Source organism: Augochlora pura, chromosome 5 (assembly GCF_028453695.1).
Source record: "Augochlora pura isolate Apur16 chromosome 5, APUR_v2.2.1, whole genome shotgun sequence".
NCBI classification, from domain to species: Eukaryota; Metazoa; Arthropoda; class Insecta; order Hymenoptera; family Halictidae; genus Augochlora; species Augochlora pura.
The window spans coordinates 6,736,991-6,763,004 of record NC_135776.1 but is presented as its reverse complement, the minus strand read 5'-3'; the positions used below and the strand labels follow the sequence as shown (position 1 = coordinate 6,763,004).

Here is a 26,014-nt window from a genome sequence, read left to right as displayed (position 1 = left end):
AAATTTCGTTTCGAGTGAAGATAATAATCTATGTCAGAAGAAAATAATATTTTATTCCGTATGTGAATAATAATATGCGTTAATCGAGAGCATCTAGAAATATGATCGCTTCGTAATGAGTACAGGGATCTAATTTGTTGATAGAGTGAACAGATGCCGACGCAAGCGGTTCTGTCTTCTCTCAAAAAGTCAAACGGACGTATATATTATGTTTTATCATTCGCGCGATAAGTCACGGCGACTGAACAGGTAATATCTATCACTGATAACCACAATACTAATCACGAACACTAAATAGAGCACAAAAGCGTGTACTCGATACATAAAGTACTTTTAAGAAGACTATCGATATTAAAAATCTTATCTTTATAGTATAGGCAATAATTTGCAACAATTGCTGTTTAAGTTTCCAAGAGTCTTAACACAGAAGTTCTACACAGAAAGAATTCTTAATGAATTTTTCACTGACGGAGGTCGAACAAAAATTCATTCTCTTTGTCAACGATTTTAATAATACAATATATAATATAGTAGTAATATTAAAAATGATTTTATGAAAGTATTTCACTGGATGAAATTAATTTTTGAATATTTTACCAATAGCACTTTCTACTGAATTATTTATTGCTATGGATAATTCAAATTAAGCTTACTAGCTTTGCAACATCGATATAAATAAATTCTGTGAATTAATTCAGGATGATATAGTTAGCACTGTTTTTACCGAAGACGCTTTTACAAATTCTAATTTGACACCTTCTTGACAAAGACATCTGTTCAAATTAAATATCATTTTTCAAGTTTAATTACGATCCCTCGATTGACCTCTGAACTTTTCCCAGGATCTTATCAAATTAATTTGCTAAAAATAGGTACGTCCAAATAGGGCACTGGACAAATTAAAACGTTTCGTTCGTTACGCCAAGTAATTAGAAAGGACTCTTGCATACTACAGAATCAATTAACCCTTTCGTCTTCTCTCTCTGTGTGAGGACCCTTAAATAAACAGCGTGCTTTTGAAGCTGCATATTCAAGGACCTCAAAAATCTCAGATCGAAAAATTCTTAACAGTACAAATTAAAAAAAAAAAATATTTGTCACCTTGAATCGAATAACAAAAAGCTTCCATCAAATATAGAATAGTATAGGTATAGAAAATAGTATAATTATAAAAAATTAAGTGAACATAAACAGATAATAGCAATGAAAACATTTAAATAAAATAGCAATCGCTAGCTCCAACAATAATGGAAAATTCGACGAACCTTGTAACACTAACATTATCATTTCATTGTATCATCAATTAATAGAAAATAGTCGCTGTTGACGCACCGTAAACCCGGCGCTGATTAATAACAATTCTGCAACGACGGAAACGCCGAGCACCGATAACGAGAATTATTTATAGTCGGGACTGGCGAAATATATACAACGAAACAAAATTAACGTCCTTGGTACGTGGGCTTTTTTTAGAAATTCAATACCTAAATTCGGCTATAATGCGGCAACCGACGCTATCGCGTCTTATTATCAAAGTATACCCAGATAACGTACTATAGAACGGTGTACGTACCAGCATGAATCAACTTTCACGCCCACTTTCCTATTTTAACCCCCGCGTACTTTCAACAGCAACCCCCCCAATGTTTCGCATCGAAATCATCCGATTGGACACGGCGCGACCGTATAAATATTCCCGTAGCGTACACGCTCGAACAGTGAATTTCACTGTGTCACAACTTCTGTAGTGCATCAGTCGCAAAGGGCGGACAAACAATGGAATCCGGCAATTTCAGATTTATCGAAGTGAGCAGATAATATATAAATCGCACGCCGCGATCTTTATCTAGCGAACTGCGGGATCTACATCGTTTCAAAATCGCGCTCTTGTTTGAAAATAAACATTTACTGTGATTAAGATTGCAATAAAAGTGAATTGCTACGATGCAATTAGTCTTTGTAATATTTAAAACGATATGTTTTAAATTGCAATGAAGGAGCAGATTTGCATACAATAGTTGTTACTTCGAAAATACAATCGTGTAAAACTGTATTATTACGATAAAATAAAAGTCTTTAATATTTCATGTTTACATATTTAAAAGACTATAAATTTAAATTTATAGTCTAAATATTTACTGTTTCGTAAATGTAATAAAATAGTAACAACGTCAAACTGAATGATTATAATACAACAGTGTTTCTAATATTTCATGTCTGCACATTTAAAACACAGGACATGCTTCAATTGCAACGAAGCAACAGCGTTGCGTCAATACTTATTGCACCAAAAATGTAACAAAATTATAAGAACATCAATCAAAATTATTATAATACAATAATGTTCCTATTATTTCGTGTTCACACAGTTCAAACACAATGTATTTTAAATTTCACTAAAGAGACGTCGCGCATTTGTTGCACTGAAAACGTAACTGAAAATGCACCAATCTAAAAAAACACTGTATTAAAAATTATTTTGACTACACTAGACAACGATATAGACACTATCCGCTCTAACGTCGAAAGAATATTCTGATTCTCGGAGAAAGCAAAGTCCCGGAACGTAACATCGTTATCGAAGATAATAGGGAAGAACGATACCGAGAAAACTCGATCGACCGTTGCCCCAAGCAGCGGCGATCGATTATCATCGCGAAAATCCGTAAACTCTGTTTCGAAGCCGCATCCAGTCGGTCTACAATGACGAAACCGCGCCCACAGGTCAAACAGAGATTCTCGTATCGGCGACATCGGAGGCAGAAACAACATCGTATCGTGATTAATACGACAAGGCTTGAAAGCCAATATCGAACAGAGGCATCGATCGAAAAGCTTCGCGGAGACGCGACTGCATCAGAGAGCTTTCAACAAATTACTATAACGGAACGATAAAGTCAGAGAAGCTACCTTAGTTACGATAAGCGGAAATAATTCACGGAGATAAATAAGGAAGTAATCGTGGAGGATCGCGGATCGACGTCGACGACGATTATTGAAACAAGCAATGGGACTTACCGTTCGAGAAGCATACTGGAGAACGGCACCACGTGTTCTTTTCGCCGAGAAATATCAGTATAGCAGTGCACCACGAAGATGCACCCCGATGATGCACCCGCCCTCGGTCACATGTCCAGTTCGTTCGGCCGGGCACCACCTGCGCACCGAAATTTATTTATTCCCGATCAAGGCAGTTCATGTTGCAGACGGCTGGCCTAGCCCGTCGGTTCTGTTCTTCTCTCTCGCTGTATCCTACTCCTACTCCACGCCTCTCTTCCGCCTCTCTTCCTCTGTGCCACCTTGTCCGTTCCTCCTATTCCGCCAGCGCCGGCTGTGCGCAGCTCCTTTCCCCGTGGAACCCGCGGCAACCCCCTTTCGCCCCATCGCCGAACACCCCCGACTTTATCGGTACTGAACCCGCGCACGAAAGCACCACGGCGAAAATCTATATGGGCCGCGTCTGCGCCCCACGTTCGCCGCGATACGACGGTGCGAAACTCGCACGATCACGCCTTTTCCTCGGCATCGCGAATTTCTTCGCCGAGCGGCGTCCTGTCACGGCCCAGAGGGGGTCCTTGCACCCTGCCGGGACCCTGGATCCCCGAAAATCTACGCTGTCCGAAATTCCCGGTTGAACCACCTGTTATTCTTCGCGAAAGCTTATTATCTCGCGGCTATGAAAATGAGCGAACATTCTGGGATCGAATACGCAGATTTGTGCACTTTATCGAAATGCAGGGGCGCAATTTGCGTACACGTTTTTTTTAAGCAAATAACGTCAATATATGGTATTGAATATTTATTGAATATTGAATATTGTATATTTATCTTTAATGAATGATCAATAGTTAGCGCAATTAACATTTCTTTAATAAGTATTTGTATAAGTCGTTATTTATAGAAATTATTCATATAAATTGTTATTTGTAGAAATCGTTGTCTATATAAAGCGCTATTTATCATACCAATAAATATAGATTTAAAAAAAGAAACTAACGTTACAACAAGTCTCGACAGTAATTCTTTAATTATTTATATTAAAGCCTTTAAAAAGATACCAATCTATTCATTTAAATTTATGTATAGTAAATTCGACACAATATACACAACTATCACATCAGTCGATTTTAATACCAGTTTCTAATAAAATTGAGAATGACAACTTCATTTTTCATCATGATAACCACAATTCACACATCAAAGCAGCCAAAGCAAATTATAACGAAACCAGTTTGTTTATAACATCAAAATCCAATCAAAACGCTTTGAGGAATAATTTCAAGAAAAGAATGTGGCAGTTGCAAACACTATAACTCTGTTTCCGAGTTACGGAGTGTAACTTGGAACTAAGGGTGGTTATCTATCGAAGCAGAAACTTTTCGTAATTTGATCTTCTCAACGCCTAATCGAATTTTGTCCATTCCTAATCGAGTTCTAGTTGGCTATGCTACTTTGAAAAAGTAGTACTTTTAAACGAATTTACCGAATATCATTGAAAGTATACGAGTCTCTTAAAAAATTGATTGAAATGTACATGTACTTAAAAACCAGTTTCTAAGTCAACCAGCAGTAATGGTTCGTAATGTTCCTGCTACACAACTCAGTGTAAAACGTGTTTCGAAGTTTATTATCGAGAAACTAATGGGACTAGGAGTGTAGTGGCGCGGTTTACTGTAGGGTGAGCATTTTAGTGTGCGTTTCATTTGATTTTGGAAACAATTAACTTTATCTTTATCGAGTAGAATATATTAGTTCTTATTCGTTAATAAACAAAATAAAGGAATAAAGATATTTAATACATCGACTTTATTTAATGTAATAACGGTGATCCATGTAAATTGCGAGATTAATTTAAACAGTGTTATTAACACATATTCGTCCGGTAATTTGTTGCACTGCCATTAAAAAATGCCGGCAGTTTTTGACACTATTTATAGAAATGGTATGGTCTATTTAGAAACAACGTAATTTTCATCCTTCTGTTGTACAAATTTAATTTTTAATTTATATATATTTTTATAACGTTATTATTTTTATTATTATTATAGTAGTTACATTATTCTTAACGCATCAATTTTCTCGACTATTTAGTTCAAATTTCAGTTCCTTATCATAATGACCGTTCTTTCAGAATTTAGATTTAAGATAATTAAAGGATTTCCAAAACTTCTTTTCTCGTATTATTTTTAAAAGATAATTCTTACCAAAATGTTTTCTGCTCTTGTCAATACTAGGGATATTAGCGCTCATCTTCTTAAATGCATTCTTATAAATCATTTAAAACATTGATTTGTTGTACTATCATAACAAATAATTCATGAAAGATTTTTGGTTAAATTGGAAGTAAAATTGTTCACTATAGCAAAATTAGTTACACTTCAAATTATGACAACAGTAGCAATATTATGATATTGTTCCAAGCATCATTATTCGTTATCAAACTTCAGATTTCCCTCTCTTATTTTATGGTTCTAATCATCCCACTGATGGCGCTGTGATCGTTCTTTAATAACTGGAAAAATACACGCAAACATAGTCTATGGCCATAGTCACCATTGACTGACTAAACTAAAGAAATTCTTCTGTCGAATCCCTCTGCCGATATATTTCCGAAGCATGTTTTCATTAAATTATTATCGTGGAAGGAAAGAAGTAGCAAGCGAAGACAACGGTTTAATTAATTAATTAACACACAGCTCAACAATGACGATTTTCATCGTGCGATTGTAGTGAAAATTTTCATCGATGAGATACTAGTCTCGAGAACAGAACGTCACATAATCGATTGCTTTTTGAACGCCATTTTTCTTCGTTGCACATCAGGCGATTAAGCATTCTTTGGCATAAAGCAGTACAAATGAAATAAAGCGCAGATTATGTAAATCTCCTTTAATTCGCGAGTTCTATCTGTAATTAAAGGTATTCAAGAATTAGTGCCGTATTACACAGTGGTATATACATATATACATACGTTTATGTATTTAATGTACCCGTAGAAGATTTATTTTTCCGACCGCCATAATATAAGTACAATGTTCATGATGAGCCAGAGATGTACAACAACAGTAAACTATGTGATAAATGATTCGGTTTCATTCCACTAGTTCATCGATTCCTTGTATGCGTCAATTACGTCACAAAGACTGTTATCGAAATTAAGTGCAACGTCAGTAACAGTTTTTCCCGTAATTGTAAGTGTCATTTGTTTCACGGATCGCAAGCTTCGAAAATCACATAAAGGTCAACAAGAAAATGGGTAAATTCTCGTACCAATATTTTCCACCTTATCGATAAGCCTCTCTTAGATTTTGTCATAAATGTTAGCCGCTGTCGAGTTGCATCGAATAACGGGATATCGTGAAAGTTTCCACGGATTTCGAATCGGAATCTATTCGAAACATGATATTACAAAGTAGTTATATCTATATACTTATGAACTATATTTTTTACGCACCTATGCATAAGCTCGCTTATATTCCGTTATACATAGGACAATATGTGGATGTACTTGCAAAGAATAAACCAATTACTATTTTTCCTCATTTGGATAACGTTTTTTAATCATTTATTTGCAACAAAATTAAACACAAGCAAGCAAGCTAATCTTTTCTTATCCGTCGATTGTTATAATTGAAAATAATAATTGTATTCTTGTGTATTTTCACTGTAGAAATTGTAGTTAATAATAAGTATTTTACAGACAATTCGGAAGCAGTTGGAGACAAAGGTGAAAACCATAAAGTATTAGATGAACGTAATGAAGAAGAGGTTGCATCTAATAATACAAAGAATGAGATTTCAGAGAGTTCTGCAGATGTAGAGGAACTCATTGTGAACAAACAGAATATAAATGAAGAAAATGCCAATGAGCAAAATATGGATGAGAAGAACGCAGCTGAAGGAAAAACGGATGTCGAAGAAGATAATGTGAATAACAAAGCTTTGACACAAGACAAGGAGAAAGAAGACTTGGAAGAGGTGGATTTGACTGTAGAAAAAGAAGAGGTGGATTTGACTGTAGAAAAAGAAGAGGTGGATTTGACTATAGAAAAAGAAGAGGAGGATGCGACTATGGAAAAAGAAGAGGAGGATTTGACTATGGAAAAAGAAGAGGAGGATTTGACTATGGAAAAAGAAGAGGAGGAATTGACTATAAAAAAGGAAGGGGAGGATTTAACAACAGAAAAAGAAGAAGATACAACAAAAATGGAAGAAATAACACTTGTAGATCTAACTGATGATATACAATCAAATGATTTGAGCAGTAATAACAATGATCAAAATAGTGAGAAAAATGAATGTACTGAAGCATCAACTGTAGAATCAATTGATTTCACAGCTGATATTAATTTGGATCAATTAAATGAACAGAACAATGTAACCGATGAAGATATTTTAGATAATTTAAATATAATTGAAGATATGGTATTAACTTCATCTGTTTTTCAAATTCAAAATGATAACAGTAAAATGGTAACAGAGAAAAATGCAATTAATTCGAACGAACAAAACAATACAGACTCAAATGAAGCAGATAAAGATATTAGTGTTGAACAGGCTACATCTAGTAATGATAGTAAAAATACAGACATGGAAGTAGTAATAATTGAAACAGTAATTCCTGTAAAGGTTGAATGGTATGAAAAAAAGGTATATATTGAGATACGTAACTGAGACAGAAAATAATATTAAAATATTGTATAAAATTATAAAATTGAATTTATTGTTACATACAGATAGCTGAGAAAGAGGCAATTATAAAGGAGCGATTAACAAAAATGGCTAGAATTTTTGGAATTTCGTATCCATGCTATGAGAAGTGGTTGGAAAAGGAAACAAAAGCAAATGGACCTCCTCTGTGCAAGATGAGACCAGCTCGTCGTTGCTCCTTGAAAAAGCCATACACAAATCGTTGGAAATTCGTTTGTAAGTATAAGTCGTTTTCGAAGTTTCAAGATTTCAAACTCCAATAATTTCGAGATGAGAACTTTGACTCTGATATTATGATTAAATAGTTTAATTTCATTTATTTAGGTAGTAGGAAGAAAGTTCAAGATACCAAGGAGACAAACAACGACGATACTTCTAGTACCAAAAGCGCGGAAACAGTTTGGAAACTGGAACCAAGCGGAGCATGGGGTATTAACATAAATAATGAACTTGAATTTCCACCTTTTGTGTTCCGTGCTGTGAAGGTGCGCAATTTTCGATTATACTCAAACCATAATTAATGACATGATATAGTTTGTCTATTATTAAGCGCAAATATAGAATAATTATAAATATCGTTATTTTATGATTGAATTTCGCAGATATTTGAAGAATTTATTCAAACAGCCGAAAAACCGAGTGATCAAAACAGTGGAACTGAAAATACGGAGGATGTTAAAGAAGTGGAGATAAAGAAAGAATCAAGTACCGAAGGTAAACAGGAGTGGGTATCGTTGGTGGTACGTTGTAACAGCATGGATGAGCTTATGCTGTTCGCGACGGGAAGGAATATTAGTCGCACCACAATGGATCGTTTCAAACAAACTTTTGAATCTGGAGTAGGCAAAGATTGTAACGTTAAATCATTGTACTGCAAATCTACAAATAAGTAAGAAAAGTTCCACGGCAGCAAATAGTAGATCATTGCAGAAGACAGACGGCTGACCTATTTTTTAATTACAGAGTTCATGACATTACCGTAACAAACACAACATTTTTAGTAGGATCGGAAGCACTGGATGAAATTGTTGGAGGATTGAAAGTGCAACTTGCGCCCAAAACAAATTTTTGGTCAAACTCTGCAGGGGCTGAGAATGTTGCAAATGCAGTGATGGATCTATTAGTGCTTACTCCAAAAACAACTGTGATTGAAATAGGTTGTGGCATTGGCCTCATTGGCTTAATGATGGCTTCAGTAAGCATATACTGCTTTATTAAGAATACTTTTTACCATAAATAACAACATTTGTTATTACATAACACTTTATTATTATATTATAGAAATGTCATCACGTTGTTGGAGTAGATCTCCCATCCGAAGTGGAGGAAGCTGAAATGACGTGCGAATTAAATAACATAAAAAATGCTTCCTTCATCATGGGAACCGCGTCCGAAGTAACAAGCAAAATAGTGATAGCAGCGAAAAAAAGCAAACCTTGCGCAATAATTAATGCAAATACTAATATTGGCCGGGGTTTGTTAATCACACATTTACGACTACAACAACGTAAGTTTATAATCTTGGATATAAAATATATGTTTTTCTATATTTTTCAGCAATTGAAGTGATGACGTGCCTCAGAAAAATTGCATCTATCAAGCGAATCGTGATGATTACTACATTAACGAAGCAGTCAGTCCGTGCGATATTAGAATTAGCCCGACCATTAGAGACTATGGCACATGGACCACCATTTGTTCCTACTGTAGCATGTGTCGTTGACACTTTGCCAGTTGGTCCACTTGTCGAAGTTGTAATCTTACTGGAACGACGAATGGTGTATAAAATACCTACCACGCCATTCCAAAGGACTGTCCAGGCATTGATGAAAGCAACTGGTGGTAAGCCCGACCAAAAGAAGACGTTCAAGCAAAAGACCAACGGAACCGAAAAAAAGGTAGCTGTCAAAGAAGATGAAGCACGAAAGTTTTTAGTTAAACTATTAACAAAATTCCCTATAAAGAAAACGAAACCGCTGACGAGAAGAGCTGCTCATTTGAAAAATATCGAGGCTGCACATGTGAAAGGTAAATTTGGAGGTAAACGTACACATTCGCCGGATGTAGGTGAAGCCCCGCCGAAAAAACTAGTAAAGAAATTTAACAAATTTAATGCTAAACCTTGGCAGCCAGGTAAGTTGATGTATTACTATAACTCTCAGTTTAAAATGTCTTCGTTTAGTCCCAAACAGTACAAAGAAATAAAACTTTTTTTTTATTAAACATTAGATGTGACAGCTAAAAAGAAGAAAGAATGGAACGCAGAGAACTCGCACGTTCAAATCAATACCCTATACGAAAAGAAGCTGCGAGAGCAAGCAGATTTAAGGGAAAGATTGTCTCATAATCGGTTTGACACGGACATCGCTCAAAGGGTGAAAGAGCATCAGTCACTCTTGAAGATAGCAAAGGAGAAGCTGAGTGGACCAGCACCGACCGTAGATATAAACACCGCGAAACAACTGCAGAGCATGTTAAATATGGTTCTAGAACAGACGAATAAACTGCAGAGTCAGCTTCCTCGCTCCGTTTGGGATCGTATAGCTCCTGCAGATAACGCTACGGTACAGCGAGACAGCAACGAGGAGGAATCTGTGACGCAAGGTCGATATGTGCAAGGAAGGAACGGCGAAGATTTTCTAATCACCCTATCAAATAAGTTTTCAGATAATGAGACGGGTGAGCCAAGCCCATACTACAAAAAGTACAACAATATACCGCCCTTGGAACCAAACACAATAGAACCGGTCGGACCACCTACTCACAGCAGATCAAATTCATTCCGCGAATCGCCTGACAGGTATCACGATACGAACATGCGCGATCAGCCACCCCAAGACAACTGGAATCGAGATAATAAAGCATTCGAACGGAATCGGTGGAATGAAATGGGAAATATGAGAAAACCAAATTCGCCTAGTAGGAGACAAAATTCTCCGATGAAGCATCGTTTGAGTCCGCCAAAAAGATACTCACCTAAACGACCACTATTGTCTCCACCTAGACGTCCAAGTTCTCCTCCTAGAAAACACTTCAACCTCACGCAACGTCCGTCATCGCCATTATACAGACAACGTTCTCCGCCCATGAGAGGTGCGCCACCTTCTTCGTTAAGGCGTCCCATGTCTCCACCTAGACGTGCGATGCCACAAAGACGACCTCAATCACCGAGGCATGCATCACCGCCTCGACGACCAGAGATGACTATGAATCGACCAATATCGCCAATAGGACATCAGGATCCCTCGACTTTACGACGACAAGTATCTCCGATGATGATCGTTGTATCGTCCTCCAATAAGCAAATGTCTCCTACAAGGCCAGATACATCTACGCCGCGAAGGCAAGCTCCTTCTCCCAACCGAATGATGTCTCCAAAAACGCAGGAAATGATGGTCTCTAGACGACATATGCTACATGAAAAACAACAAATGTCGCCGATGAGACGCACAGAATCGCCGCAGAGATACATACTTATGCAGCCAACATCACCTTCGAGGAGACAGCCATCACCACCAAGACGACAAATGTCACCACAACAGAGATTCGTGGATGACTGGGACATACCTAGTAGAGGAGCTATTGAACAAAACATTTGGCAACAACCCACTGAGAAACAACCAAACCAGAACGTTTGGAGGAACGACAAACCTTCGACTTCTACCAATAATTGGGACCAAAACGAGTCAAACGATAACCGTCGTAAGGGCTTCAATGCAAAGAAATGGAACGCCAAGGATTCTAATCGCGATGAATCGTGGAATACTGATGCGGGGAGCTCTTGGAACAATAAGCAGCCGTGTCCGAAACCAATGGGCAAGGAGTCGTGGCAACACAATCCGGAGAATAAATGGTGGGGTACGTCCAACATGCCTGGAAACAGCAACGATAATTGGAATATTCGTGGAAAAGAAAGTTTCAATGCTCGCAAAGAGGCTTGGATGGACAATACAAAGAAGAGTAGATGGGAATCGTATAATGCTAAGGATTCTTGGAAGCAGAACGATAAAGATGATTTGAATGATTTGCCGGAAGATGCGAGAGATCCTTGGGGCGATGACGGTAATAATTTAGGGTTGAAAGAGAGGTGGCTCAAATTAGATCATACCGCTTCGTCTTCATCGTCGTCTACGTGGAAGAGGGACAATGATAAACCAACGAACATGTGGCTGAAACAGCAGGATAATTGGCAGAGTAAAGATCAAAGTTTCGCGCAGAAACAGCAGTGGCAAAATAATGGCAATAAGAACATTGGAGAGTTATGTGCGCCTTCACATAACGATAATAATCAGAAAGCACCTTCGTCCTCTTGGCAAAGTGGAAAAAACGTAGGCTCGTGGCAAACACAAAATACAAATTTCCAACATCATCGTTCCTTTTCTACTAACCAGTTTAAAGGTTACCATTAAGATTCACGTTCCTTACTTTAACGCTAACATTAACCGTTAACAATTTGTTTTCTTAACGAATTCTTCCCGTCGCGTTATTTGGGCCAGGAACAGACATTAAGTTAAATGATTTAACGAATTACGAAATGGCTACGATCGAGGCTTTATAGTATTTTCTGCACGTTCTACAAATTAATATGAACGAAACGCTATTTGATTTTCAAAGTTATTATTTCAGTTGTTTAAGTATTACGTTAAATAAAGTATCAATAGTATTGATTGAGAACGTAACTTCACTATAAATATAGTACCTACAATTTCAAGTTGTAAAACTTAGGAAATGGTATTTACATAAATCTACGAGACAGTGTAAAAAGTAAGTTCAATTGTACTTTCTAAATAAATCTGCATTTACATAAAACAGTGAAGTTTCTGCCCACTCGAAACATCACTTCGTGCACATTACATTTAACACTTGCCTGTTAAGTAGTTACAATAAGAAAAAAAGGTAAAATATGAATATGTATTCCCTAAACACATCGTAAGATACTTTGTATTAAAACAAGTAATTATAATATTTAAACGAAATTTTTATGTAACTTTATTTTTAATTTGTGAATACGAACTATTAAAATTCAAATACATAATGCATTAACGTTAATAAAATTTAATTTCAACTTGATATTTTATCGTAAGAAAATTTAATACTAGAATAATTATAAAAACGGTACACGATATATTTGATGTCAGGTTCATTTATTTATATTACATTTAGTTTAATATTAAATGTATTTACATATGAAATATTAAGTATAAATATTTGAGTATGTACGATTACATTGGGGTTGCACACATTTGTGCTCCCTAAGCTGGCACGCATATCCCCACCATTTTACTGCTTATCAAGCTTTGCGCATGTAGAAGCCAGTGAACTTCTCATGTGTAGCACATTATTATACGGCGAATCTTCTTCGCGACGTGTTTATGTCTTAAAACGCAAATGATATATCTCGTTTAGATTAGAGATCATCAAATTTAGGCCTTCCTTATATTGATGAAAATCAGAATAACAAATGTTTCGTACAGTAGTATGTTGTTTTATTATTTGGTATACCAACATAGAAGAGGTTAGAATTAATCGCTGTACTTAATTTCAGATATCCACATTTTTACGAAACCCGGTGAATAACAGCTTATATCAAAAGGGACATAATAAATTCTTACCATGCTCGTTATTTTCGACTGATTTACAGGCCGATTCTTCAGCTGCTGCTGAGGTATTGATGGAAATCAAATATCGTTTATGCTGCATCTATTCTACAAACATTTGAGAATATTTATTAATCTTTTTCTCCTTTAAAATTTATTACTGATTTCAGCCTGTGCCTGATAAATTGTACAAAAAACTTGAAATTGAAGTCAGAGGAAATGATCCTGCGGTTTTAAGTAGTTATGGACAGTTTGCCGTTATGGCAGCTAATAATTTAAATATTACTGTTGGTAGAAAGTGAGTTTTAAAATATGTTATACCTAATAATAAGTTAAAATGACAAAGGCTGTTACCAAGCTAAACCCTGCTGAGAAAATAATTAATCGCATCAATTTTATATTAACAGTGTGAAACCATTGAAAGCTATCCATAAAAGATACACTCTACTAAAATCTGTCCACATTTTTAAAAAGCATCGAGTTCAATATGAAACCAGGACATACTTTAGATATCTTGACTTTTTTCATTTAACTGGTTCAACAGCTGACACTTTCTTAGAATATCTTCAAAGAAATCTTCCGGAAGGAGTAGCAATGAAAGCTACAAGGGTAAAATTTCAATTGGTTATTTATTTATATTTATACGGCAAAGAAGTATTCATAAATGACACTCTCTGATTTTTAATTCATAAATATCAGAATTTCTAAGAATTTCACATTGTAAATGCATAAGTAAAAATTGCTGTGTGTCATCTATTGATTATTTCTTGCAGTACTGTTTTATGATATACAATTAAACTGAATAAAATGTGTTTGACAGGTTGAACTGCAAACATTACCTGCATCAATTAAAAAAGCATCGCCTACAGAAGAGCAATAGGTGGGAATATTATTGTTTATTGTAGTTTTAATTGAATAAACTGTGCAACTTTGTTAAGTATTCACTTTGTTACTCTTCTAGTCATATTATTAGAAGATCACTGTTGATATAATTTTTCATTTTTTAATTTCATTTCTTATTCGTTAATTACATTAGTGAACAAAATACAATTTTTAAATAGCGGAATTTAAAATCGGTAATTACAAAGAATGTGGGTATAGTAATAATCGATTGAAGTTAATAATCAATTCTTAGTTTATTATTCGTATTATAAAACAGTAATAAATAGATACGGCATGATGCTATAGTTACACGATTTTAATACTTCCGCACACTTCTTTAGAAGCATTTCAGTCATCTTTTGTTTAATCAAGACGATGATACTCGAATATAATCAATCTCAAAAGTTGTCATTTTACCATTTTTTGTCCAAGATGGTAACCAGTCGTTCTTTGCTTGCCAGAATTGCAACATCGCCTAGAATGCATCAGTTTCTTTTATTTGGTGGTCATTAATAAATAGAGGATTTCATGTATTCACGGTAAAAATGTATAGATGAAATATGAATTGTGAAGATTTCAGGAACGTTTAAACTAAAGTTATTAATTTTTTTAATCCTATTGCAATCCTAGCAGATGAGAAAGCTGCACAAAATTGGATTAAATAATCCTTAGATTGAATTACAAATTTTATATGAATTGCTTGTCAACTATTTACTTCATTAGTTCTTGATTCATGTCATGAAACAATAATAAGTAGTAAGTTGTGATGAATTTCATTAAAATATTTAACTTTTCCGAAATGTTTACAGACTAAATATAAAATCTCTTAGAATGATTACTATAGCAAATATTATTCTTACTTTTGCTCCAACATTTCGCCATGGCTTTTTATAGCGTGAACTCTCCGTTCCGTCTGGAAATACGCGAACACCGCCGACTGCGAGGCCGATAGAAATGTAATACTGTGAACAGATAAATCAGCATAAGTATCATACGATAATCCTTATAATTCGAATATTGTAAAAATTACTTGTTGATCGAACGGCGCCATTGTATTGTAATTCTTATTACGCAGAAATCCGTCTGGCCCAGGGCTCAGTCTGCCAATCATATCACCATCGACAGAGAACGTGAATCCAGTCTCGTCCCATATCGTTGTATAGTTATGGAAGTCTTGGGTCCATTTGGGACCTAATTCTTTCACTCTAGAAACGATGAAATCATCGACGTTCCCGCCTGTATTTATCCTGAATCCGAAATCCACTTTTCTCGAGTCAAAAATCTGACTTTTATTGCGGTCGACTAAATTATCGTTTCCTCTGGCAAGGCCAAGGATGATGCGACCATTAGGATTTCCGTAGCCATAAGCTACGTTCACTGGTAGCAGATACATTTCTGTTGCAAATGAAGATCGTATTAATTTTCTTCTAATTCAATTTAAGTCATTATCGAGTTCACCTTATTAATGATTTTATATTCCAGGTAAAGACAATCAAATTAATATTCTGAATTATTTCAAATTGTAGTGCGAAATATAATAATTACAATAATCTACAGACTGGACCATTTCGACCCAGTGTATTTAAGTCATCACCAAAATATTCAATCTTTGACGATTAAATTAAATTGCTATTACATTGGGAGCAACAGTAAAGCTAATAGATCTATAAGAGGAATCTTCAAATATCTATTTTGAAAAGCTGAGAATGTACATAAGTAAAATCTTTAAATACCTGGATATATCCAGTCGCCATAAGGAAACTTCGCTCTAATCTCGATTTTGCCATAACGGAAGTTGAATCTTTTCTTTGTGGTCAATCTACTCGATAAAACAGGTGGCAAAATGCTGAAGGATGTCGCGTTTCGTGCACATTCATCCGGATAGTTGCTCGTACAGCTGATATATATTAAAGAAAAAGATTTGATGGATTTGCAAAATATTATCAATTTTAGCAAAGTACAATTACATTTAATAGTTTGCTTTGTTATAGTGCGCTCACCCACTAAGTTGCATTCTTCCATACGCGGTGGCACGATCGCCATAAACTTCCTCCAAAATTCTTGGCTCGAATACAACTTTGCCATTGACAATTTTTAGCAAAGTTTCGTGGTGTTCATTATGGTATACGCAGAATTCGTAGTCCTGAAATAGAAAATTAAATAATAATTAAATAGTTACTTTACTAAATGTTGATTTTACACACAATGTAATCATTAATTACAATTAGTACTCAAGCATCGCAATTGCTATTGTTAATCGTTGAAATTTGTGATATAAATCACAATATCATTTTTAATGACTTACTGGTCCTAATGGTATTCTCATGTCACGTTCCCAAATTGTTGAATCCAAGGTATCAAAATTTTCTTCGAACAATATTGAACTAGGTGATCCTCCATTGCTTTCCGTTCCGTCTGTAATGATAATTCACGTTAATTCTTAATTATTTAAAAATCTCAAACTTTTAGATGTTTTTTAAGACAATAATTCACACAAATATATTTTCGTTTGTATAATTCACATTTTTAGTTATTTTAGAATCTTAGTTTTAGGGTTTTTAGATATTTATTATATGTTAATTATTCAGAATTTTAGTTTCTAGGTTTTTAGATATTTATCGCATAGTTTATATTTTTAATTATCGAAAAATCTTGACTTTTGGGTTTTCAGATATTTATTGAGATATCGTATTATGAAATTAGTAACAATTAGAAAACACGTACCTGTAATTGTCCATTGGTCGAGTAGAGTATATATGTTCTCATTAATTTGGCCCTGGATCCAATAATATATAACATTTCCATTTTGCAAGTTATGATGGCTCATGTCAATCGTCCATTTTCCATTTTTTGGTCTAAAAGTTTCGCCTGATATATCTCCCGCTTTATTTATCGCGATCTTTCTATTTATGTTACCATTGAAAGAGAAAAAACGTAGTCCGCCTCTATCTAAAGATATAATAAAAAAAGTACGTTTTATACATTTTTGTCGAATGTTTTAATAATACTTTTAGATCGTACAAACACTACCACATGTTTTCAGAGTATGTGAACAGAGCAAAAATCGGAAATTCTGTTTTTGTAGGAATTTGCAAACGTAAGTGCCGCATCATTTCCAATTACTACTCTACGTAGTAATTCTGTGGAATCTTTGTTATTAAGTTTCGAACGCATGTAACAGATAAGGATTATCTGAATAACATAACACATGCAACAGAATGATATTGTAAATAAATTGCAGATCTTGTACTTATAATATCGATCAGAAGTATCAATTTAATTTTTAATTGATCTCTATCATAAGTTACCTTTTAGTTAACGAAATAAACTAAAAATCTTTCATTCTATATTTCATATAATAATAGTAAGGAAATTGTTAGTTTCAATTTTTTAAATTATTATCTATCATTTCGCACAAAAAGCAGTGGAAAAATTGAGAAAGCTTTAACAATATCGTTATATTGATTTTAACTTATTATATCTATTCAAAAGGATTTACTTCATTTTAATTAAATATTACTGAGATAGGCAATTTTTATATAAACATATGGGATTTAATTATGAATCATGCACCGTTACACGCGTTGGAAAACCCCGCTAATCAGTGTTCCAATAAATCTGTCACATCTATATGTAAACACGTCTAAGAAAATTGTTCATCGTGCCCTCGGTTACTTATTAATTAAAAAGAAAATTCAAAACATATAACAATAAAAATTCGCAGAGTTTTTTTTTTAAATTCATTGAACGATTCTTATTATTCACTTGCCTGGGATTGTAACTCGAATCTGATTCGGTGACAGCATCGTAAATGTTGGTTTCTGCAGGACGTTAGAGTTTTGTTGAGCAACAAATTCTTCGCACTTTAAGAAAATAACTAGAAACGTTACTATAAAGCCGCCGCGACTCAACATTTTGCTTCGACAAATTCGCGCAGTAAAATATTAACAACGCGGCTCGCACGGCAAAGTAAACGCTGCGGACTGCAGATTCAATACTGATCTGAGCACGTGGTTTTGATAACTTTTATTCATCTCCGAACCAGTCCTTTCCACGGCTCTCGCACTATCGTTTCTTCCGGGGCATCCCAAGATCTAAAATAAAAGCACATTGAATGGGAAATTATGGTTTGCTTAACCGAACATGAGCAAAATGAAATCGGTGAAGGGAACCGGGTTTTTTTTATTGTTGGTGTGGATTCCCCTGAATTTGTTCACTAAAAATGTTATTTTATTGTAATCAGCTACAGTATTTTATTATTTGAAGTTTTTAGAAATACTATTTTATTATTTTCAGCCAATTGAAATTATTCGAAGAATTTCAAAGCTATTTTCAGCTAATTAAAATTATTTAAAGGATTCAAAAGTACTATCGCGTTATTTTCATATCTAGACTATTTTTATCTAACGTAAAAATGTGCTGTGTACTTATAATTGTAATTTTAAAATAGAAAATTAAAATGATTGCTGCAGTTATACTAACTTTCAAAAACTTTTAGTTTAATGATGTACTTTTGTTCGAATTTTATTATAGAATTCAATAGAGTAGTTGATGTTTTAGAAAAAATACAAGAATTGAGATTATCAATTGCATTTCATAATTTAAAAATATTAATCGCTTAGCAGATATTGCTTCTAATATTATAATAATTACATATATTGTTTGGATGGAAATATTAAGAATTATGTATTACATGTTTAGATCAATTTAGATTGACGTAATAGTTGAAATAACACTCGAATGTTTAACTTTGAATTAGGAAATCCGAATGAACTTATTTTTCAAATTTCATTTGATTCGGCCCGGTACTGTGACGTCACATTTAAATGGATACAATGAGACATGTCGGGAGACACGGTTGATGGCGATGTTTAAAAAGTGTGTTTGATCAATATCGAATGTATAGAAAATTTACAATGTTGTTGACAAGGAACGTAACCAAGTATGGTTGCTGTAGAATTACTTCCTGTGACACCGTACCAAATATTATCAACAAGTATTTAACTAAAGGAATAAGGGTACAACATAAACGAAACATTGTAGGTTATCTTGTGTTGCAACCTGAAGAATGTTGGAGTAATAAAAGTGGTTTGAAAGCAACAAATCATAAATTAATTGCACAATTTTCATCCACTGGAAACAGTGGCCAAGGATATTCAACTGACACGTGAGTTCGTTTTAAAGTTATTTCAAATTCATTAACATTTCACAAATGTAAACTTATATAAAATTCTATCAACTTTTATTGGTGGATGTTTTATACTCTAATAAAGATGAGATGGCCAAAATGTTTAAAAATAATAATCAGCAGAAAGAAACCTTTCATTTGTCCATGATTATAACAGTACTTTCTGTTATGTTATCTAATTAATTTGATATAGTAGTCGGTCATCTCAGATTTGATATTTGGAGCACAATTTATTTTTGATTAATTTATTTTTGTGCGTCTAAAAGTAGACTACTGGTACATAGACAGATCAGTTGTAGACAATAATCTGCTTAAAATATTATTATTTAATTTAACTGTCTGAAATATTAACAAGTGTTTCCTTTTTTACAGAGAACTCACACCTGTATTATTTGAGAAAGTGACAAATGAAACTCTGGACTCGTTAACAGAGTACTTCGATGAGTTAATTGAGAGTTCACCACATTTAACAGAAGCAGATGTATCTTATGGGGTATATCTTTCAGTATTTTCTTCCATTATAGCCTCTATTAAAATATACATCAGTTTAATATGCATTGATGTTGCAGGATGGCGTATTGACTATTAAATTTGGTAAAACCTATGGTACTTATGTAATAAATCGACAGACCCCAAATAAACAAATTTGGCTCTCTTCTCCTAAGTCTGGTCCAAAGAGATATGATTTTGTGAATGGGAAATGGATCTACAAACATGATGGAATGACCTTACACGACCTACTTAACAATGAGATTCCAGCAATCATAATGAATCCAACATGTTTCGAAAAATGTTCCTTTAGTGGTAGAGAAAAAGACGCTGTAATGGCTAATTTTCCTGAAAACCTCTGATTCTTGTGTATACATCTGTCCTGCATCAACCATTAAAATCTCAATTATTGTATATAAATTATAATATAGTATATTGTAAAAGAAACATGTGAGTATTTATATTTTTACAATAAGTTCGCATTTTTTTTACACAATCATTCAGTCTCTTCCTAGAACTTACTGTGCACATTTTATATGACCATACTTATTCATAGTTTATAAAATTTTTATACAAACAAATAAACAAATATTGAAGTAGTTAATCATTGTTACCGAATTTCATTTGACTAGAACGTTAAGTAATTTTTAATATCAATTTTTAAGCAACTAACAACAATCATGGAGATTATGGAAGATGGCAACTTAGTAGATCGCGTTAGAATTTTGTTGCAACGCGACATGCAATATTATCAGGTAATAATGTTAGTAATTATAATAGATGCGATTGTAAAAAACGGGGCCTTATTCCAATTTGGAGGCTTTATAGTATATATCAATTTTATAGAAATCGTAGGCGAGAATTTCGATAACATTTCTTCTTAGAAAATTAATTTAAAAAATCATAGACTAGCGTGATATGCTCTAATGATGCAGGAGATGCAGACGGTGCTAAAAGAGCCACTGTGCACGCGAATATGCGGTGGAAAACTTGACTTTCCTAGGCACGCTTCTTTCGCTGCCATTAAAATTGTCACATGGTGGGAATTAGACTTCCAAGCGACTTTCAAACGACACTCTGGATTAACAAGTTTCGAAGCTGCTGATAGCGCAGGAACCGAAGACAAAGTCATTAAACGAATTCTGCCATCCGAATTTGTATTAACAGTAGTTGATACTGCAGATCAATTATTAGGTATTGACTTCATGAATATCCAAGTTTATATTGGAAAGAATGTTTAATCCATATTTACGATTTTAATAGAAAATATTTTGATCTACTACTATTTTTTAAAATTTATGCATTGTATTAACACTAGGCCAGCATAAACAGTTAATATACTAATTTCAGAACACTTGCATTTGCTCATTCAAGAGTCATTGGATCATGCAGACTTAACAGTGTTAACAGCAACATTAGGTGCAGCAGCATTGGTTAGAAATTGTTTGTGGTGTTACAGTCAACAGTCTAAAAGCACAGTTTCTGCACAGACAGGGTACATTTATTTATAGTTATTCAATAAGATAAAAATTTCTTAAATGTTTTCAACTCTTAATTAGTATACTCCATGCCTGTATTATTTTGTATATCAGTTAAGGGTTGATCTATATCCGAAGTAAATGAATGTATTTTCCAATTATTAACAGTGAAAAGATAAACAAGTCTTACAAATCGTATCACGAGATGGCCGAAGCTGTAGCAGAAAGACTACTAGATTTACATTGCCGTTTAATTTCATTGTACATCCTCAATGAGGCAGACTCCCTTAATTGGCACGATACAAAATCATTCTTCGAACGCGAACGCTGCTCCTTTGTGATACAAATGTGGTGGCTGTACATGCAAGGTAGCATAAGTCATTGTCCCTTTTTAAGCATAATTATAGTACAATTTTCTATATAATAAATCATAAAATTGTTAGGAACAAAAACTGATTTGTGGGACACTGTTTCTCCAAAAATGGCGCAGCGCATTTTCACGGGGATGCTGAACGAATCGCTTTCCATTATTGTAACACGATTCATTTATGTAAGTCATATTATAAACACCATTCAAATTTTAATTGTAAAACGATTGCTTATTATATCTTTTCATAAGAAAAGAAATAATTTTCTGTGCTCTATATTCAGTGACAATTGTATTTTTCTATCATATTAGCATGTAGTAAAAGGTACGATATTGTTTATTGTATTAGGCTCGACCAAGTTTAGCACGAGCCGAACAATTTTGGACGGATGCCTTCAATGTTCTATGTTGCACCGGATACCTTGCATTGAACGCCTTTGTCAGCGTCAGCGAAATGATCGGAATGAAATTAAATAAATTACCAGTCGCCATTAGGGACATTCATGCTAAATGCAACGAATTGTTCATTTGCTTATTACTGAGGGGCACGCCACTTCAGGAATTGTATCAGGTACAATTGATATTGTAAATAGCAATACAGAAAGTTCTACATTTCTTTTTATCAAATTTTCAACGATGATTTTATTTTTCAGGCTTTCCGTGGAGGCTTCGACAATTTAAAGATTTCACAACCGCGTCACGGACCGGCACCCTGGCTGCTAATATGCGCACCCAATTTGTTAGGATCAATCGATTCCGACGTCTACATCACGAGTCTTCCCGAAGACAGAGCAGTCATTCTAGAACTGAATATACTTAGACACCAACCACAACCAAATTGGCCTCAGGTAATAAAGGTAAGTAACTGGATTGCAGATCTTATTCGCCTTCTTAATCATTTTAACAAATTAACCATAATATAACATACTAATCTTGTTACGTGTTTTTTTTTAGGTAATTTCTATGAACGACTACGCCGTATCCAAGATCCTGTTGGACATTTTAATTCGCGATTGTGGCGATTACACGTCCGAGGACAATTACTACACGTCGAAGACTTCCGAGAAAGACGTGAAAAACTGTGGAGGTTTTCTTTGCAACAGTGCACTGTGCAATCATTTTATAAAAACAACGTCACCCTTAAATCTGTATAGCCTAATGCACGTTTTGAGCTACATAGTGCAGGAACCTGAACGCGTTATCGTGCCATGCTTGAAGCAAAATCATGACTGGTCGAATTATCTGAATCGGCAACAGGTATTAAATCAATCCTGAAGAAATATTGTATTCTTTGCAACTTATTAAAGTTATTAGAGGAGGAAGTAAATTTTTGTATAATACTCTCTTGTTGCAATTAATCCAGACAATTTTTGTTTCGCATAAAAAGTCACAGTTTATTAATTACGTTAAAAATGCAATTTGTTTTACACTTGTCTAGGTCTGGAATCAATGCAGGCCACCTTGGCTGAATGCAATTTTGAAACCTTTGAAGGACATGATGCCGCCGATCATTGAATTGTTGCTCGAAGCCGCAAAAGTAAGTCGTCAGTTGCATTGATAAAAATAATTTTAATTATTCTTCTAAAAATTGTAACATTGAAACATGTGTTCTAAGTTTAAACGACTACTTATCGCAACTCCAACTATATAGAATTTGACGAATGAAGTCTGCCCTTTACAGCGTGTCCTTAAACTTTCATATACGATTTATTGTTGCTGTTTCATTGAATTTTTAACGGGAAGTGTCCAATTTCATCGGACCCGTGACACCGTCGGCTATTCTAGTAGACGGTGGTGCACTCGGCATTAAAAATGTAGTAAAACGTCAATAAAGCATCGTACACCGAGCTTTATCCGATGAACATAAAGGGGAGACATCAATCTTCGAATCCGAGGTGATTCGAGTCGCAAAAAAATGGACACTGAACAATTGCAGACAGGAGCCAGCATGTATCAGGCGATGTCGCTGGTAATTGGCTGCTTCGCCGAATTATACGTAACATTGCCGACCACCGTTTTGAAGATCGCTCTCGCGTTAAATGACAATGTCCCGGCTCATTGTCATCCGATCGGCGGGAACGTTCTTTTCCATATTCTGTGCACGTCACTTTATTCCGCTCTGTTCGAGTTCTCGGGGAAGTGCAAGCTGGAAACGGAAGTCGATCCACCTCCCAAAGGAGCCGTCCACGAATTGAGCTTGTTCGAATCCAACGATGATTCGATGATAGCCACTATCTTGGCGGAAGCAATCTGTAGCATCGACGAGGACAATAAACACACGTTGCAAATCGATGATTTCTTCCAGCTAGTGAATCAGAAGTAAGATATTTTAAAGGGTCTTTTTAATTTCGTTTCGTTAAATCAGTCTTTCTGTCAGTGATCTATAAGATCTAAGAAAACAGGATCTGTTTCGAATTTTAAATGTTAATTCTTCTTTAATTAGTTTAGTTTGTATGACTCTATTTTATAACGATATTTTTTCTAATTTTTGTACAGTCTGAAATTAAAATTTTAATGCTTTCTGCAGTAATTTTTTCGAGATGAAATAATTCTCTTAGGAATTGAAATTTTAAAACATCGTGTACAATTAAATGCAGTAAGAAGTATTAGATAATTATACTGGTGGAATTGTAGTACACCTCGAAATAGTATTAAAAATATGTAAAATGCATAAAAATACGATTTTTCAAATTTGTTCGACAAATTCTAATTTTTTCACTATTTTCTACAAATGTGGTTTTCAGTATTCAATATAAAAGCATGGGGTTTTCAGTATTCAAAGAATGAACGAGAATCCACGCGATAAAGAGGTAACTGGTATGGCTTCCATCATTGAAACATGCACTGACGAACTATTGTTTACCGAATCCGGGCGGCAAGCATTAAAAGTAAGTGTAGCAAGGTCCCTTCATATATAAAATGAAATGTATTCATTTTATAAATGAATATTATTATATAGAATACATAATAAATATACTTTTGTAGAATAAAAATATAATTTTGCAAAACGCAAATATAATTTTACAAATTGTAATGATAATTGTAATGATAATTTTATAAATTGTAATTGTAATTTTCTGGTGATCTAGGTAGTACACAAATGTCTAGTCTGCGCAGCAGAAATATTATTAAATAATCTGCGACAGAACGATATTCAAAATGGTTCTACCACTATACCGGAAATTGATCCGCTTATCAAGCCATTAACATATATAATGTTTCATATTGAAGATACCACGTTTGACCAGGTTAGCATTTGCAGTTAATTAACTCCATCAACTAAATCATCTAAACTCGTTGATTGCCATGTCCACAAATTACTATCCAATTATTTGCATTGCGAAATTATTTGTTTTACAATTAACTCCCTGCAGTTTGATCAAGTTATCATTAGACAGATATATTATGCATTTATGGCAAATATGAATAGATAAAATAAAAAGTACCAGGAATGTTTAAACAGTTTGAAATTTCCATAATTTTTGCATCTTGTAATTGATGCTGACAATTTTTATTCTACTATTAAATTTAGTTTAGTTAATTAATATTAAAAGGTGATTAATATTAGAAATATTAGCTTCTTTGGTTAATCAAATAAATTGTTTTGATCTTATTTAATTGTCGTGGCTCGTGAGACGGCGATCAACGTGTTAATGATACAATAATTAGTATATTATTCAATGATAATAATTATTAAGATGTTGTATGTCATGTATGACTTTTTAAATCCACTTTTATGTTTATTATAGTTTCTCATCGAGTATGAGAAGACTAATTGGAGGAAAGCTTTAACTATGCCACTTTCTATACCAATGAAACGCGCGCGAAACCAAATCTTAATGCGTCCAGAATTTAAAAATATAAGTGAATTATCGTACGAGGATCGAGAGGCTATGCATTCGATTAAAAAGCTGTGTACTACAGTGAAGACAGCACATTTTAAGTAATAATTATTTAAGAAAATCAGTAAACATATTTGGAAGAAGTGTCCTATTTAAAAGTAGATTATAATATTCCAATGTGACTTAGCAATTAAAAATGATTCATAGGCAATTGCACCGATAGCATTTAATGATTATAAATAAATGATTATATTAAGAAAGCTGGGAGTATCTTAGTTTTTTAATAATTTATGTTAAATATTGACAGCTTGTTCGTCATTAATTTCTATAAGAAACATTGCCTTAAAAAATTTTCTAATAAGAAAATGATAAAATAGCATATAGAAATTATATTGTAGCAATTATAATAGAACTTAATTAAAATATAATAATAATATACTATAATTATAAATGATAAATTA

The 26,014-nt window shown here is 34.2% G+C and overlaps 5 protein-coding genes across 6 annotated transcripts; 4 read left to right on the top strand and 1 right to left on the bottom strand.

Annotated features, from left to right (window-relative positions):
- Nucleotides 1–5,615: 5,615 nt before the first annotated feature.
- Nucleotides 5,616–12,661, top strand: LOC144469906 (uncharacterized). Of its 2 annotated transcripts, XM_078180633.1 has the most exons (10): nucleotides 5,617–6,256; nucleotides 6,701–7,650; nucleotides 7,737–7,926; nucleotides 8,035–8,195; nucleotides 8,313–8,599; nucleotides 8,674–8,905; nucleotides 8,992–9,184; nucleotides 9,268–9,608; nucleotides 9,675–9,843; nucleotides 9,940–12,660. In XM_078180633.1, exons 1-10 carry the CDS (start codon nucleotides 6,253–6,255, stop codon nucleotides 12,117–12,119), a joined length of 4,707 nt encoding a protein of 1,568 aa, XP_078036759.1. In that variant the 5' UTR covers nucleotides 5,617–6,252; the 3' UTR covers nucleotides 12,120–12,660. The 2 variants fall into 2 exon arrangements, with proteins under 2 accessions (XP_078036758.1, XP_078036759.1); XM_078180632.1 differs by having other exon boundaries at nucleotides 5,616–6,256; nucleotides 9,268–9,843; nucleotides 9,940–12,661.
- A 314-nt stretch (nucleotides 12,662–12,975) lies between these two features.
- Mrps10 (mitochondrial ribosomal protein S10) lies at nucleotides 12,976–14,247 on the top strand. Its single transcript, XM_078181108.1, has 5 exons — nucleotides 12,976–13,186; nucleotides 13,256–13,375; nucleotides 13,478–13,605; nucleotides 13,715–13,916; nucleotides 14,128–14,247. Exons 1-5 carry the CDS (start codon nucleotides 13,172–13,174, stop codon nucleotides 14,185–14,187), a joined length of 525 nt encoding a protein of 174 aa, XP_078037234.1. The 5' UTR covers nucleotides 12,976–13,171; the 3' UTR covers nucleotides 14,188–14,247.
- A 117-nt stretch (nucleotides 14,248–14,364) lies between these two features.
- Nucleotides 14,365–18,177, bottom strand: LOC144470204 (beta-1,3-glucan-binding protein). The gene is made up of 8 exons (XM_078181109.1): nucleotides 17,959–18,177; nucleotides 16,914–17,138; nucleotides 16,495–16,604; nucleotides 16,190–16,332; nucleotides 15,923–16,086; nucleotides 15,220–15,584; nucleotides 15,050–15,151; nucleotides 14,365–14,664 (listed from the first exon to the last, which is right to left on the bottom strand). Exons 1-8 carry the CDS (start codon nucleotides 18,101–18,103, stop codon nucleotides 14,557–14,559), a joined length of 1,362 nt encoding a protein of 453 aa, XP_078037235.1. The 5' UTR covers nucleotides 18,104–18,177; the 3' UTR covers nucleotides 14,365–14,556.
- An 853-nt stretch (nucleotides 18,178–19,030) lies between these two features.
- Nucleotides 19,031–20,417, top strand: Fh (frataxin). Its single transcript, XM_078180382.1, has 3 exons — nucleotides 19,031–19,356; nucleotides 19,750–19,870; nucleotides 19,947–20,417. Exons 1-3 carry the CDS (start codon nucleotides 19,088–19,090, stop codon nucleotides 20,226–20,228), a joined length of 672 nt encoding a protein of 223 aa, XP_078036508.1. The 5' UTR covers nucleotides 19,031–19,087; the 3' UTR covers nucleotides 20,229–20,417.
- LOC144469772 (uncharacterized) lies at nucleotides 20,175–25,950 on the top strand. The gene is made up of 14 exons (XM_078180381.1): nucleotides 20,175–20,316; nucleotides 20,532–20,621; nucleotides 20,802–21,060; nucleotides 21,217–21,361; nucleotides 21,513–21,712; nucleotides 21,788–21,894; nucleotides 22,061–22,282; nucleotides 22,365–22,568; nucleotides 22,666–22,968; nucleotides 23,150–23,248; nucleotides 23,648–24,030; nucleotides 24,485–24,599; nucleotides 24,801–24,959; nucleotides 25,461–25,950. Exons 2-14 carry the CDS (start codon nucleotides 20,547–20,549, stop codon nucleotides 25,656–25,658), a joined length of 2,469 nt encoding a protein of 822 aa, XP_078036507.1. The 5' UTR covers nucleotides 20,175–20,316; nucleotides 20,532–20,546; the 3' UTR covers nucleotides 25,659–25,950.
- The last annotated feature ends 64 nt before the right edge of the window (nucleotides 25,951–26,014 follow it).

Coding starts and splice junctions, on each gene's coding strand:
- LOC144469906 (XM_078180632.1), top strand. Junction 7,651..7,736: donor TTGAATGGTATGAAAAAAAG/GTATATATTGAG, acceptor TGTTACATACAG/ATAGCTGAGAAAGAGGCAAT. Junction 9,844..9,939: donor TGCTAAACCTTGGCAGCCAG/GTAAGTTGATGT, acceptor ATTAAACATTAG/ATGTGACAGCTAAAAAGAAG.
- Mrps10 (XM_078181108.1), top strand. Junction 13,606..13,714: donor AATATTACTGTTGGTAGAAA/GTGAGTTTTAAA, acceptor TTATATTAACAG/TGTGAAACCATTGAAAGCTA. Junction 13,917..14,127: donor TAGCAATGAAAGCTACAAGG/GTAAAATTTCAA, acceptor TGTGTTTGACAG/GTTGAACTGCAAACATTACC.
- LOC144470204 (XM_078181109.1), bottom strand. CDS start 18,103: ATGTTGAGTCGCGGCGGCTTTATAGTAACGTTTCTAGTTATTTTCTTA. Junction 16,087..16,189: donor GGAAGAATGCAACTTAGTGG/GTGAGCGCACTA, acceptor AATATATATCAG/CTGTACGAGCAACTATCCGG. Junction 15,152..15,219: donor TGGCGCCGTTCGATCAACAA/GTAATTTTTACA, acceptor ATCTGTTCACAG/TATTACATTTCTATCGGCCT.
- Fh (XM_078180382.1), top strand. CDS start 19,088: ATGTATAGAAAATTTACAATGTTGTTGACAAGGAACGTAACCAAGTAT. Junction 19,357..19,749: donor CAAGGATATTCAACTGACAC/GTGAGTTCGTTT, acceptor CCTTTTTTACAG/AGAACTCACACCTGTATTAT. Junction 19,871..19,946: donor AAGCAGATGTATCTTATGGG/GTATATCTTTCA, acceptor TTGATGTTGCAG/GATGGCGTATTGACTATTAA.
- LOC144469772 (XM_078180381.1), top strand. CDS start 20,547: ATGGAGATTATGGAAGATGGCAACTTAGTAGATCGCGTTAGAATTTTG. Junction 21,061..21,216: donor TACTGCAGATCAATTATTAG/GTATTGACTTCA, acceptor TACTAATTTCAG/AACACTTGCATTTGCTCATT. Junction 21,895..22,060: donor TTGTAACACGATTCATTTAT/GTAAGTCATATT, acceptor TTATTGTATTAG/GCTCGACCAAGTTTAGCACG.